Here is a 14,899-nt window from a genome sequence, read left to right as displayed (position 1 = left end):
TCCAGAAGCCCTCCAGAGACTAGTAATACAATTATTTTAATTTATACTATTTTAATATAATATAGTTGTATTATAATCACATTATAATATGCATTATATTATAATGGCCATGCATGGCCACAGACGGGGAAAGGTTATGCATGGCATTGCAGATGTATATTAGACATTACCATACCGGCCCTGAAAATTCTTGTGATTTGAATTTCATTGGTTCTCATTGGTCGTTGTTTGCTGTGCACCAATGCTGTAAAAACAGTGGCACATGATAATGAACCAAATCATCTCTCGCTGAGAAGCACCAATTGAATTTAAAATCTGATCAGGGGAACCATTCCACTGGATAGACAATGAAAAAATGTGTGTGTAAAATGCTAAACATCAGGCAAAAATGTAATAACCCTGACAGACCACAGAGATCATAGATGATAAAACGTGTGAATAGCACCCTTAAAAAATGCTAAGCAGAAATAAAATAAAATAAAACAAAGCTCATAAAGTTCCCCAGCAGAACTGGGGCCTATATTGCTCACAACAGCAGACTGTGCAGACTCTTCTTAAGGTGCTTCACACTTCAAACTGCACTAAAATATCAGCAGTAATTCAGATCTCACCAAAGATGCTCAGTCTAATTTGATCTCTGAAATAAAATTTGCATTGGACATTGTAATGGTACATGTTTTTGTAAGCAAAATGCTTCTTCCCCCTGATGGCACAAACCATACAGTATGAGACTAAAGCTGTCTGTAACAGTTTGGCTTTGACCATCAGAGGAAATTAAAGTACCACATGTCTAAATGCAAATTAATTAAAGGTTCAACATTAACTGTTTTCTCTTTCTGTAGTTGTTCATATTTCTGGTTGCAATGTCGTGAGGGACAGATGCTAAAAGAATTCTGATCCCCCTGCCTCAAGCCAGGACATCAAATTGGCCATGCCGGAGATGGGTGGGAAAGCACAATCTAATGGGCCATTCACACCTCACAGTTTTACAAAAACAAACAATAGCTGTATGGCCTCCTGGATTAGCACCGGAACCAAAATTATGCAACACCAATTGCTGTAGATCAAGTTCCACCCATCTCCTAAACATACAGAGCTCACACTTTTATTACTACACATCATGGAACAAAATAATGGCCAAGACTCTGAAAATACTAATCCACTGAATATCTGGCCTGCCACTCACATACACATAGCCTCTCACACATAGGATATTACAAACCTGTTTCCATAAAACAGTCACTATTTACCACTTTCCTTTGAAATACTGTAATATACATGGGACATGTGCATGGCTACAGTCACACATCGATGATTTAATTACTAATTGCAAGCAAACTTGCCACCCAAATTTCAACAATTCCACCTACATATAAATCAAACCAATTGATTGTTGTTGGAATGGTTGCAAACCAGAGGGCCCCTGGTTTTCAACACATCGCTAATAACAATGTAAAAATAAAAGAAGTTGACGATATGAAATGCAGACACTTCTATTGATCCACTTCACCATTTTTAAAATAAGCATATATCATCGACTGTGACTTAGCCACCAAATCACACATATTAGATCATTTTGAATTAACACTGTTATACTGTATATGTCTGTAACTGTGATTCTAAAATCATAGAATTATTATTATAACTATATGTTTAATGATGCCTGCCACTGAAGAAAATACTAGTTATACTGACTTTGTGGTATGTTTCCTTTAATTTAGTATCCACTGTAATATTGTATATTGATGATACATGTTCTAATTGCCTTGAACTCTGTTGCACCTTTCCTTTAATTAATTCAGATCAAGTATATCTAAATTCCACTACTAAATTCAAAACGGTAAAAAAAAAAAAATCAGACTAATTAGTCCCCTTTGCATTTTTAAAGACACAGTTGAGACCTGGATTACCACTTGCACTGGTGACATTGATTCATTTTTTATCTTTTCATCATGTATTACTCAACCTTTTCTTGTGTCATTTAAGTTCTTCAGAGTTTCATCTTTACATGGTCGTTTAAGATGCTTTTCAGGTGTTTATGCGTTCCCAGTGAGAACTCCTTCACCTAATTGAGGTCTGCCCAGAAGACCACCACTGGAGGTGGCAGAGAATTCTTCAAAGAGTCAGATCATCATTACAGGGAAGGTGCAACCAGAAGCAGATGTTTCTCCATGATGGAATGACATGTCCACTGAACAAGCCACAAAAGCCTTGATGGACTCTATGAACTGAACGCATGTGCTAACCTCAACCAGACACAGTGTTGCGACTTCAGATGCCTCATCAGATCCATCAACAGACATGGCACTTGCTCTCAGCCCCTTACAGCTGTCCCCCTTACAAAGACTGAAGTGACACTGCAGGAAACCCTGTGAGTGGCCCACGGTGCCAAACGGGGAAAACTGCAAGGCGGGTGCCAGTGATTCTGGGCTACTCCTCGAGAAAACAAAAGGCTCTCATGAGAATTAACATCTGAACTCTCTCTTGCATATGTAACAGCAACATCCGAGATGCAACAAACTGTGCAGCTCACACCTCCCTTCTAAAGTCTCTTCATCTCACTCTTTCTCCTCCTCACTTAAAGCTCACTAAAAACCTATGCAATGTGAAGTGTGTACAAAAAAGTAACTATAACATGTTTGGTATCATTTAAAGTGTCTCAGTGCATCTGGTAAACTGGTCTCATCCTCCCAGCCATAATGAAAACCAAAAAGAAGTAATAAAATATGAGAACTGTGGTGTGCCCCTTAAAGGTGTGCCCTCCCCCAGATCCTCCATACCTCCTGTATGTAAATCTACAGGAACCCCCTCAACAGGGGACCAAACTCTAATTATAATGACAGATACCACCATTTGGTAAGCATATTGAATTATCTGGGTATTTAAGGAGATGTGACACATTGTTCATGGTTCTCTGTAGTCAGACGATCCCACATAGTTTACTGTTTGTAGTTTATTTCAGGTGATTGCAATTCGAATTTCTTTGGTTTTGATAAAATGTCTAAATTTGACTTATCACTGTCTAATTGGAATTGATGAATTGATTATGTTACCTGGTCAATAAATTGTAAACATTTGATTTTATTCTGACTGACTCTGACATTGTTTTCCGCAAACAGATTATACGATTCATATCTTACCGCAAGTCTGCGTCAGATTAGTGACGACTAATATTTGGCATCAATTCAAGTGTACTTGGTTTGCAAAGACAAAAAGGGAATTTCCGTTTAGAACAGCAAATGCTGCTTGACCAATCTAAATTCGGGTGTGTCTTACCTCTGTTTTTTATTTGATGTTTCTCCAGATAAGTGTACGTGGGAAACCACGCATGGCCAATCCAAAGCTATTACAAGAGAAGTTATGTTGGTCAACTTACATCTGTAATAGTGGCCGTGACCTCTACTGAAGAAAACGTTAAGTTAAATTCAAGTGTATGCAATTCCATGGGGCTATACTGAAGTATCTTTGATTGTGTGAACGTGAACGTGACCGATCTCAGGTATATATCAATTACCTCTGTTTGATGATCCAATACTGGCCGCTTGTGATCGTGAGACCCTCAGTGTAGAGAAAACACACGAGGACCTCAAAGCGACATAGTTTCCTAATAAACGGGCTTACACTCTTTTGCTTGAATTTGGTCTCAAAATGTTCTTTGGAGGGCACGGTTTTGAATGAGTGGGCGTGGCTAATTTATCGGCTCGGTTACGTGAAAGCTTCAGAAAGCTAAAATTGCTTATAGCACCTTAAAAAATGCCAAACTTATCAACTGTAGTTTATCAGAAAAAGTATAACTATTTCAGAAGTACAAAAAAGAAAGAACACATTTTTTTAAACTAACCAAACATACATCACTTGCACAAATGAATAAATATATTTAATGAAATTCTGTGCAAATGAATAAGAACAAATTAAATTACCAAATTAAGGTATTGCACAGAACACTAGCTGAAAAATTTGGCATATGGTGTTTGCACCTTGGTGTATAAATACAACAGTACCTATATAATCTAATAAGTAGGCTATTGTGATGGAATTTAACTACATTGCTTGCAGCGTTAAGAAACGCACCGGATGTGTCATATAATGGTGCCTTGTCACTGTTGTCTTCAAATAATAATAATAATAATAATAATAATAACTATCATAAACAAATCAATAAAGCTTTAATAAACTGTACTTAGAAATTCAAAAATAAGCATTTTAATATTTTAGGAAAATAAACGGTTCTTTATTCAGCATCTATATTCTTAAAATAGTCTATATTTAGGAAAATGACCATATCTTTGACAATACTGTATTCACTGTATAACTAAATGAGAGACATCAATTTAATGTTTGAAGATGGGGATAATTACGGCATTGTATGTGTTTATTAGTCACAAAACATTTAACTTTCTGTACAAATTTCAACCCATTTTAACTGGGAACTTAAGTTAAACGGCTGCCTTAAATTTCTAATTAAAGTTATGTCAATTACAAACTGCAGTGATGTGTTAGCCTAGTTCATTAATCATTTGACATTAAACTTTACATTTATGCATTTGGCAGATGCTTTTATCCAAAGCGACTTACAGTGCACTTATTACAGGGACAATCCCCCCAGAGCAACCTGGAGTTAAGTGCCTTGCTCAAGGACACAATGGGGTGGCTGTGGGGATTGAACCAGCAAACTTCTGATTATCAGTTATGTGCTTTAGCCCACTATGCCACCACACCACGCCACCACCCCACCACCACTACATTAATCATGTTCAATGTTTCCAATGACTCCTTGAAAAGCACATATTATCAGATATACAGTATACACATTTTCATTTATAGTCACATAAAACAATAGAACACATCATATTCTGCCTGGTATATTGAAATATCACTTGAAGTTTCTTCTTGCCTTGAGTCTGTAATCAACTACTTTAGATTATGACTATAAAAATGTCAACCCAGTATTATTCAATATTGCACTTCTTGACCACTTTGATTTTAATTACAGATAAAAACATTTGAAATTCTAAAAACTCATATAATCAAGAAGAAATTACAGAAATGATTGTGATAAGTTAAGTAGAAGCTTACATCAGGAATCAATTTGTATTATGCACAATTATGGTTTGATTTATTTTTGTACATCTCTGAAAATATAATTTTCTGTCACTTCCAGTTGTTTCTTTAGATATGAGTGGACACCCTGGCTTCCACTGAGCTGGAGCGAGATAAGTAGCGGCTCATTGTTCGCCCATCCTCTCCTATGGCATTCTCAATTTTTGATAAGATGGAGCTCCTGAATTTCCTCCTGAAATCATTACCCATGAAGACATACAAAATCGGGTTTAAGAAGCTGTTTGTGGCAGCAACAGTGGTGCCAATTTTCAGCCCATGCGTTATGATCTCAGTACTGACACTTTGATTCAGTTCGATTAGCACAAATGTATGGTACGGCAGCCAGCACAGGAAGAAGGTGAGAATGAGAGCAGTCATGATCTTAAATGGTTTGTTGGACTTTGCCATCTGTGTGGCTCTCAGTCTAAGTATGATGACAGTGTAGCAGAAGATGATGAGAAGGAATGGGATCACATATCCAAAAACAAAGCGACTCATGGCTATGATTTGGTGGCTGTACTGACTAGATGTGTAGTTGTTCATACATCGATTTATACCTAAGTGATTTTGAACCTCACGGAATACAACAGATGGAATACTTAAAGCAGAAGAGATGACCCATGCAAGCACAATTATCACTGCGGCTTTTCCGATAGTACGATGATTCTGGGCCCAAACAGGAAACATGACGGCAATGCATCGATCTATGCTGATGATGACAAGGAGGAAGATGCTGCTGAACATGTTGAGAAACATAATAAAGGATGTGAACTTGCACATGAAGAGTCCAAAGATCCAGTCCGAAGTTGCGCCATAGATAATGTTAAAAGGCAAAAAGACGCAGAATATGAAGTCAGATATGGCCAGACTCAGGTACCAGGTAGTGTTAACAGACTTCTTTATGCCAAAACCTGCGATCCAGATAACCACCCCATTTCCTCCAATGCCCAGCAAGAAGATGATCACATTGATCACCACAAACAACAGGCACAGAATCTGAGAGAAACATTTGCTGTGGACTTTGAAAGAAACTTCCTCATAAGTAACATTGGTGGTGACATTCGGATAATCAATATAATCATAACTGAGATCAAGTTCCATTGTAGTTCATGCAGAATTCCTGTAAACACAAAACAAAATACAATTTCATTATTTGTTTTCTTATTTCTTTAAATCTTTTAGAATTTCTAAAATCTTGACATATATAAATAAATTTAACTGTGGACAGAAACACTCAAAGGTATGCTAACACGGTAGGATGGTAAATACATAAATCATAAAAACTGAAAAAGACTAATCAAAAAGACAAACTCTCACCTTAGCTTAAAATCAGTGTGTCCAGCATAACCTTGGAAGTACCAATTTGACATGTGATAACTGTCCTTCGCATTTATACAGATCTGATGTCCTCTCTTGAGCAATGTGTAGTCACACTGCATTGACTTCCACAAAAACTGTTTTTGTTTTCCCTATCAACAAGTTCCCCTACTTTCACTTCATGATTTAAATTATTCTAGTTTTGGGATTAGGAAAATGCATTCAGTATACAAACTCTGAGTTTATCAAGGTTATATCCTCTGTAATGGTTGTCATAATTTAGCGCTGTTATTTTATGTTGAGGTAGCCCTTCATAGAGAAATTGTGTTGTTCTACATGTAGAAATCAAGATATAATCTAGGCAGAAGAAATAACAAGAAATAAAAAAGTAAAAACAAAATCATTTAACTATATTTCACTCATAACACAGATTTAACACTCTTTTCCTTTATTTGATCACAGTTTGATTAATTATTGCTGCCATTAGAATTAACAGTGCATCATTGATTGCGTCTGGAAAACAATATTTAGTGTATTAAGTGCATTCCATAATAAGCCTATATATTTGTATAGAAAGGAGGCATGTTTCCCCCCAATAAAATCGACTTTATATATGCCTCGTTCCATTTTCTAATTCCCTACCTTGTGAATTAGTATATTGTGAATACAAGTTTGAGCACTAGCAAGGAAAGTGATCTTCTAAACATTGGTACAATGCAGTTAAGAAGTACAGTGTCATTATGAAATGTGCCTGGCTTCATCTTCTATTTTAATGACTTGAAAAATTGAAGGAGACATGATACATTTTCAATAGACCTAAGTGAATATAGGGAGCAGCTGATGCTCGTTAGTTTTTGTGGAGCTTTCTGGGAATTTCAATGGACTGAACATTTCAGTGCACTAGAACGAGTTTGACTATGGGTTTCCCTGAGACTGACTTAATAAAATACTACTTGCCAATGTGTTGCATCTGTTCAGTGGATTCACTCCAGGATGCTTCAATATTTGTCAAAGAATTGTGTAAACTGTTCATGAAGCAGCCATTTTAATTTATGGACAGTGAAAAGAATAACCAAAGAAATAGGAATAAAAAAAGAAATTCAATAGAAAGAAACAGCTAATATACGTTTATTACAGATTTTCAGCAATCTCACGTACACAGAGAAAGTATACATGATAACTGCTGCCAAACGTCTGAACAGTAGATGTGGTAATTTTACTACAATGGGAAATTTTGTGTGGGAAATGAAGAATTTGCAATAATGGTAAAGCCTCTTGCTCATGAGCATGATGAGGCATCTGCGTGATACCACTCTACTCTTACCACAAGCTTTGAGCTCAGGTTACAGACTTTCATATTCTTAAAGATTCTACATTTACATTTATTTTTTGCCAAATGGTTGTGACAATAAGACCTAAAATACAAAAATGCAAATTGACATACCTTATAAGCCTCAGTCGCCTTGTTAGCCAGCACATTCTATGCAGATTCAACTTTGCTCTCACCAACAAGTAAGGAGAAATACAAATGAAGATTTTCACACTTTTCTGTGAAAGTTCAGCCCAGTGACGAGAAACTTTGTACTTTCCACTGAACAAATATGGAAAGTTTGACACAATGTTAATAACCAGACCAGTAGGCATCCACTTACACTCATCAACATTTCAGCCCAATATAAATTAACACTTAAGTTTAATCGCTGCCTTAAAATTCCAGTAAAAAAAAAAATCTTGGATTTGTAATGTAATTTCTCTTCTCTGGAAACAGTCAATTTATCGATTAAATTCATAATTATTTCCATAACTCTTAACTGTTCTGTCAAAGGGTGTGAGAGATTACAAGGATTCTGATTCATTCAACTAACTCTAGTCTTTTAAATTCCTGAACCAAAGACATAAAGTAAAAATATAGATTCTGAAGTTTTTTGTTTGACTAGTGATCTTATTATTTAGATAACATGATTATGTCAGGACGTCTGTTTGATCAGCCTAGTTCTGTTTGTGTCTGTGTCGTTGTTCGTCCGTAGGGCTTGGCTGTATAATTTGTCCGCCATGTGTGTCTGCATGTGTTGTTTTCCATGCGCTCAACTGTCAGCTGTCGCCCCACCTTGTTAGTTCAACATTACACTCACGTGTTATGTTAGCCTCTCTTTATATCATTAGCCTCTCTTTATATTCCCCTTGTGTTTTTTGTCCCTTGCCAGATCGTGTTTTTGCATGTTGTTATTCACGTCTTGCTAGTCTTGCTTTTTCTTGCTGTTTGTGGTAGTCTAGTTAAGTTTTATTTTTCTTCAATTTTGATTTGCTTTGGAATCCTAGGTTTTTCCTATTTTGCTTTTCTTTTGCTGTGTCTTGATCCCAGCTTGTTCAGCCCTGATTTGATTTATTATTTTTTTATCTTTATTGATTATTTATATTTATTTTTCCTATACTGTTAGATCATTTTGTCATCCAATGTATTTAATTTATTTTGTTGATCTGCAATCCCCTTCTCGATGCGTCTCAGCTGAGGGAAGAAATAAATGCTATCACCCAATGCTATCAAATCCTTCTTCCACGTTTATTGTTCAGCACTTTGTTATATGGTCCAGAAAAAACACATTCCACTGGACCCCCACCAATGAAATAGTTCTTTACCTTATATGGGGTTGACATACATGTTTGAACTACGTGTGAAACGTGAGAGTAGAGACAGGAAACACATTCCTATAGAAAACATCCTTTGAACAAGGAGCAGCTGCAGCTACCCCAACAAAAGAAGTTTAAAAGAGGCCTTCATTATTCCACATATACATTAACTTGGCATAGTTTATAGGTTTTTGCATTATTTTCCCCTGTCCCCTGTGGCTTGCATTCTGAGCAGTTTAGTCTTTTCCCTTTTTCTTTTTTTTTCTTCTCTCCAGTCTCCCCGTCTTCCAGGCTGCTGGACAGATCTTATTCCCCCGCCACCTCCGGCCTACAAGCAGTCATCTCCCTTCCACTTTGCTGCGCCTCACCTGCCAACACTGCCCGTTGCTTCCACCGTCTCATTCGCCACCATCCTTGACCTCTTGTGCGGACTGCTCTTGGCTGGGAGTTACCGTTCTATGGACCTAGCCTATGCTTTCTGAGGCTGTTATTGTCTGTGGACCTTATCCTGTCCGGCTCGTGCTTGTTTATTTCCCAATAAACCGTGGTGTACCCTGCAATTGAGTCCTCTTCTTTCTGAATCCTGACAGATTATTAATGCATCTCATAAGCTTCAAAGTGGAAAAGAATAATTATATGAGCGTATTATTGCATGGCACCTTAACCATTTTTCCTTCCACTCATCTTGACACAAATGTTAAACTACACCACCTGGCTGGTCACCCTTTCAGTCATAGCACTCGTTCAAAGAGAGAGCAGTGCTTTCCTGAGATAATGACAGAAAAACAGCATCTGGAGTAATTCACACCAAGGATTACTAAATTAAAAGATTTGTTAAAAATGAATGACCCATCACTACAGTTCCCTATCAAAAGCTACACTTTGATGCTGCACTGATTTAGCGCTTTGGGAACGTCTTTAGGAGTGACCAGCTGTGAATATGTGTACAACACGTCAATGAAATTGACTAGAATTTATACCCTCTGCCGGTGACATCATCAGGATGCGCCGGTACAGGGGCTATAATTAGATGCGCCACAGGGGCATCATCAGGTCTTTTGTCTTCAGATCACTCTGTGTGTGTTGTGCTTCTCAACCTGTCAAAACGTTCTACTTTCTTCTGTTAGGAGTTAGAATTTGTAATGCAGTGTGCAGAAAACTTTTCTCTTTTCCAAAAATGAATGTTAAGCAAAGCAAGCAGTGTGTGTTCCCGTGTTTACGCTCTATGGATGAAACGGACACACACCAGTATTGTTTTGTGTGTTGGGGGAAGTGCATGCTGCTCTTGCATTGGGGCAGGTCAGGTGGGAGCAACCTTCGAGCTACCTACCTCTGAGCGTTCCTCGCAAAGCGGCTGAAGAATTACTCGAGGTGGTTACTCAGGCGGTGGCCAGACTTCAGTTAGACTGGCCACGCGAACAAGAGACCCCCAAACGTTCCAAACTGGAGGACAGATTTCTGTCTGGTGGCCAAGGGAAGGGAACGCTACATCAGTCCCTTCCTATCTTTGATGACCTCCATGACAAGCTTTCTCATTCATGGAGGAAACATTATACTTCCCATGTCTTTGTGCCCTTGACATCGACATATTTGACTATCATGGGTTATCTCTCGCCTGGCTCGGCATCATCTCTAAAGAGACCCACTCTCCCCACAAAGCCGTGCAGGAAGTGCTGGTACTACGGTCGACGAAGAGGCTTTCTCAGAGCTCCGTTGAGCCATGGATCTGTCTCTCCAGGCAACCAAACAGACGGCTCATGCCATTGGCCGGTCTCTGGCGGCTTTGGTCAGCATGGAGAGACACTTACGGCTCAATCTTTCGGGCATAAGAGACAAGGACAAAGTGTTCCTCCTCGATGCCCCGGTTTCACCTTCTGGCTTGTTCGGTGACTCTATGAACACAATCATCACCAGGTTCCAAGAGGCAAAGAGTCATGAGGAGGCCTTCGGGCAATTCCTTCCTTGCCGCACTCAGGGTGAGGGGTCGCCAGCCCCCAGCCTTATGGGGGTAGCCCCCCTCAGGACGGGGCACATGAAACATCCACCTGTACCTTCCCGATACCCCCATGAAACCTCTCCATTCCCACTGCTTCTGGTATTTCGGGATTTAGTGGTTTCTAGCGAAATGTTGGGTGTTCCGTTGCTTCCTACCGTAGTCCAGGATACGGAACACTCAACATCCCCTCAATGTCAAAATGTATAACCATCTCAGAGAACCTAGCAGCCTGGAAGCTACTGCCGGGTGTCTCTATGTGGGTCCTAAGAACAGTAGAAAAATTTTACAGAATTAAATTAGTTTGCCGTCCTCTGCATTTCAACGGCGTGGTTCCCACTACTGTGAAAACCGGAACAAGCATGTCTACTTTTGGAAAGAACTGCAAAATCTCTTATTCAAAGGGGCCATAGAAAATGTTCCCCTTCAGAGAAAGAGTCAGGTTATTACAGCAGATACTTCCTGGTTCCCAAGAAGGATGAGGGGTTGCGTCCGGTTTTAGACCATCAAGGCTTGAATCGCTCAGTCAGGGCATTCAAGTGCAAGATGCTAACCGTCAAGACGGTCGTGTCTCAAATCCAACATCACGAATGGTTGGTCACGATCGATCTCATGGACACATACTTTCATATAGAAATTCTGCCACAACACAGGAAGTTTCTGAGGTTCGCTTTTGGGGGCGAAGCTTTCCAATATCGGGTTCTTCCATTCGGCCTAGCCCTATCACCCAGCACATTCATGAAGTGCATGGATGCAGCACTGGCTCCTTTGCAACTCTGGGGCATCCGCATTCTGAATTACATAGACGACTGGCTGATACTAGCACAGTCACAAGAACTGGCATTACAGCACAGGGATGTCGTCTTAGCTCATCTGGTTTCTCTGGGTCTAAGACTCAACGTCAAAAAGAGCATTCTCTCTCCCACTCAGGAAACTACCTATTTGGGGGTCGTATGGAATTTGATCATGATGCAGGCACAATTGTCTCCCGCTTGAATCGTGTCCATTCAGAACACCCTGAGAAAAGTCAGGCTAGGCCAAGTTTGCACTGTTCGTCAGTATCAACGAATACTAGGTCTCATGGCATCTGCGTCCTCTGTAATCACTTTGGGCCTTCTGCACATGAGACCGTTTCAGTTGTGGCTCAAAGCCAGGGGATTTCATCCAAGGGCCAGTCCCCTAAGGCAGAAAATGGTTACATGCCGTGCGCTTCATACCCTTTCTATGTGGTTCAGACCCCGGTTCCTCACTTTGGGTCCCACTCTTGGTGTGTCTTGCCATTGCAAGTTGCTAATGACAGACGTCTCCCAGATGGGGAGTGGCCTTAAGTGGTCGTCCAGCTCAAGGGGAATGGCAGGGTCATCAGCTCGATTGGCACATCAACTGTCTCGAGTTGATGGCTGTATTTCTGGCCCTGAAATACTTCCTCCAGTATCTGAGAGCCTGCCAAGTCCTGGTGCGGGTAGACAACACAGCAGTAGTCTCTTACATAAACCATCAAGGAAGTCTACATTCAGATTCTCCTTTGGGCCCAGGGCAAGCTCCTGTCAATCAGAGCAGTTTATATCCCTGGATGCCTGAATGTGGGAGTAGATTTACTGTTCAGAAAGAAAATACCAACAGGGGATTGGAAACTCCACCCCGACTGAGGTAGTCAAACAAATCTGGTTGAGATATTACAGAGCAGCAGTGGACCTCTTTGCCTCTCAACAGACAGCGCAATGTCCCTTCTACTGCTCTCTGCGTCACCCAGCCCCCCTGGGTCTGGATGCGATGGCACATACATGGCCCAGAATGCGCCTGTATGCATTTTCTCCGGGAGTCTTGGCCAGAGTTCGCCAGCAAGGGTCTTGCCTCTTACTGTTAAGTAACCCAAGACGAATATTATGATTCAATACATCGCAAGCCATCATTTTATAATCTATAGTAGCTGCACAAGGGATGAGCATCTATCTGCCAGGAGAAGTTTGAAACTCTCTCTCTCTCACTGTTTTTCATGGGACTCGAGCGGTTCTGACCGCACAGAGAAATTCCGGTTTCAGAGTTTGTGTTTATTTACACAACTGCATCCTTATTATTTGAACTTTAATAAAGGATGCATTAAATAATGTCGGGGTGTTACCTTTTTAGGTGCTTTAGCAGGTAAGTTTTGCTCAAGTGTATTTGTAGGTATGTTTCCACTTTATTTCATGTTCTGTTTTTACTTATTTTGTATTTTTGTACTATAATTCCTTCATACTTTGTGACCTTCATCGCCTGTAAGGCTTTTTGGAAGGTTTGGAATGTGTCTGGACTGTGAGCTGCGTTTTCTTCCTCCATTCAAGAGCAAGCTGCGGTGCTGCTCTCACATGTCATCTTTAGTTTCAAATTATCACGTTGCATTAATTGAGATCAAATGACTATTTGACAATGAATTAGACAGAAAAAATATTCCGCTTACCCTGAAATATTGAAATTTCTTGAGAATTTATTTTCAGAGCAAGGTTCATTGTGTTGTGGCTTAATTTATTTGTGTTGTGTCAATGTATTTGTGTTATGGCATAATTTTTTTGTGTTGTGGCTTAATTTTGTTGTGTGGTGTCTTAATTTATTTGTGTTGTATCTTAATTTATTTGTGTTGTGAACTTTTGTTTGCTTTGCAAATGTTATTGTGTTGTGAACCTCTGGGCCACCGTAGTACGTTTAGAGAGAAAAAATGGCACCCGAGCAGGGACTGGCCTATAGTTTGAGTATTTATGAAAAGAATAAAAATAATCTTAAGCAAAGGATTATAATTAATAGTCCTTGAAGTTGAAGTTTTTTGCTGTAGAAGACAACATAACAGTACACCCATCTAGAGTAAAATCATATTTTATCTGCTTATTTTTAGAGGTTTTTGGTCCAATCATTAGTAACTCTGTTTTGTCAGAATTGAGTAGAAGGGAAAAAAATTCTTGAGTAGACAGAAATTTCTTCCATCCAATCTTCATTGATACACTCTGCTAATTTGGAGAATTGTGAAAAAAGTTTACAAAAAATATAAAGTTGGGTATTGTCGGCATATCAGTGGAAACTTATTCCATGATTCCTGATAAAATCTCCCAGGAGAAGCATTTATAAGGAGAAAAGCAGAGGTCCTAAAACTGATCCCTGTGGCACCCTGTTTGATTTGACAATTCCTCATTTACAAATTCAAAGTGTAAGCGGTCTGATAAATGGGACCTAAACCATGCTAATACAAATCCACTAATGCCAACATAATTCTCCAGCCTATTTAAGAGAATGTCATGATCTATTGTGTCGAAGGCAGCACTGAGATCTAAAAGCACTAGAAGAGAAATGCAGCTGTGATCAGATGATAAGAGCAAGTAATTTGTAACTCTGATAATTGTAGTCTCTGTACTGTGTAAATCCTGACTGAAATTCTTCATATATTCCATTTCTCTGTAGAAATGAACATAGTTGGGAGGACACTACCTTTTCTAGTATTTTCGACATAAATTGTATATTTGAAATCAGTCTGTAATTAGCCAATTCTCTAGGATCAAGCTGTGGCTTCATAATAAGCAGTTTGATAACTGCCATTATAAAGTTTCTTTGGACATATCCTAAGGATAGTTAATAATATTAAGAAGAGGTTCTGAGATTACTGGGAATATCTTATTTAAGTACTTAGTTGGTATTAGATATAACATATATGTTGTGGCTTTTGATTTTTTTTATAAGTTTTGTTAGCTGTTCATGACCTATAACAGTGAAGGGTTGAAATTGCTCATGAGCAAAATTATGAGACACTGTTTTCTGAGGTGCTGTGACAGTTGATTGCATAGTTCCAATTTTATTTCTTATTATTTTATCAGTAAAGAATTTCATTACTATTAT

General features: G+C 39.0%; 1 protein-coding gene across 1 annotated transcript; it reads right to left on the bottom strand.

Moving 5' to 3' along the window:
• Positions 1 to 4,299: 4,299 nt before the first annotated feature.
• cmklr1 (chemokine-like receptor 1) lies at positions 4,300 to 6,532 on the bottom strand. The gene is made up of 2 exons (XM_052119781.1): positions 6,418 to 6,532; positions 4,300 to 6,220 (listed from the first exon to the last, which is right to left on the bottom strand). The coding sequence occupies exon 2, from the start codon at positions 6,199 to 6,201 to the stop codon at positions 5,170 to 5,172; it is 1,032 nt and encodes a 343-aa protein (XP_051975741.1). The 5' UTR covers positions 6,202 to 6,220; positions 6,418 to 6,532; the 3' UTR covers positions 4,300 to 5,169.
• Between the last annotated feature and the right edge of the window lie 8,367 nt (positions 6,533 to 14,899).

This window comes from Xyrauchen texanus, chromosome 4 (genome assembly GCF_025860055.1).
Source record: "Xyrauchen texanus isolate HMW12.3.18 chromosome 4, RBS_HiC_50CHRs, whole genome shotgun sequence".
Classification (NCBI taxonomy): Eukaryota; Metazoa; Chordata; class Actinopteri; order Cypriniformes; family Catostomidae; genus Xyrauchen; species Xyrauchen texanus.
Note: the sequence above shows the minus strand (reverse complement) of the source record. Positions and strands in the feature narration are given on the sequence as shown.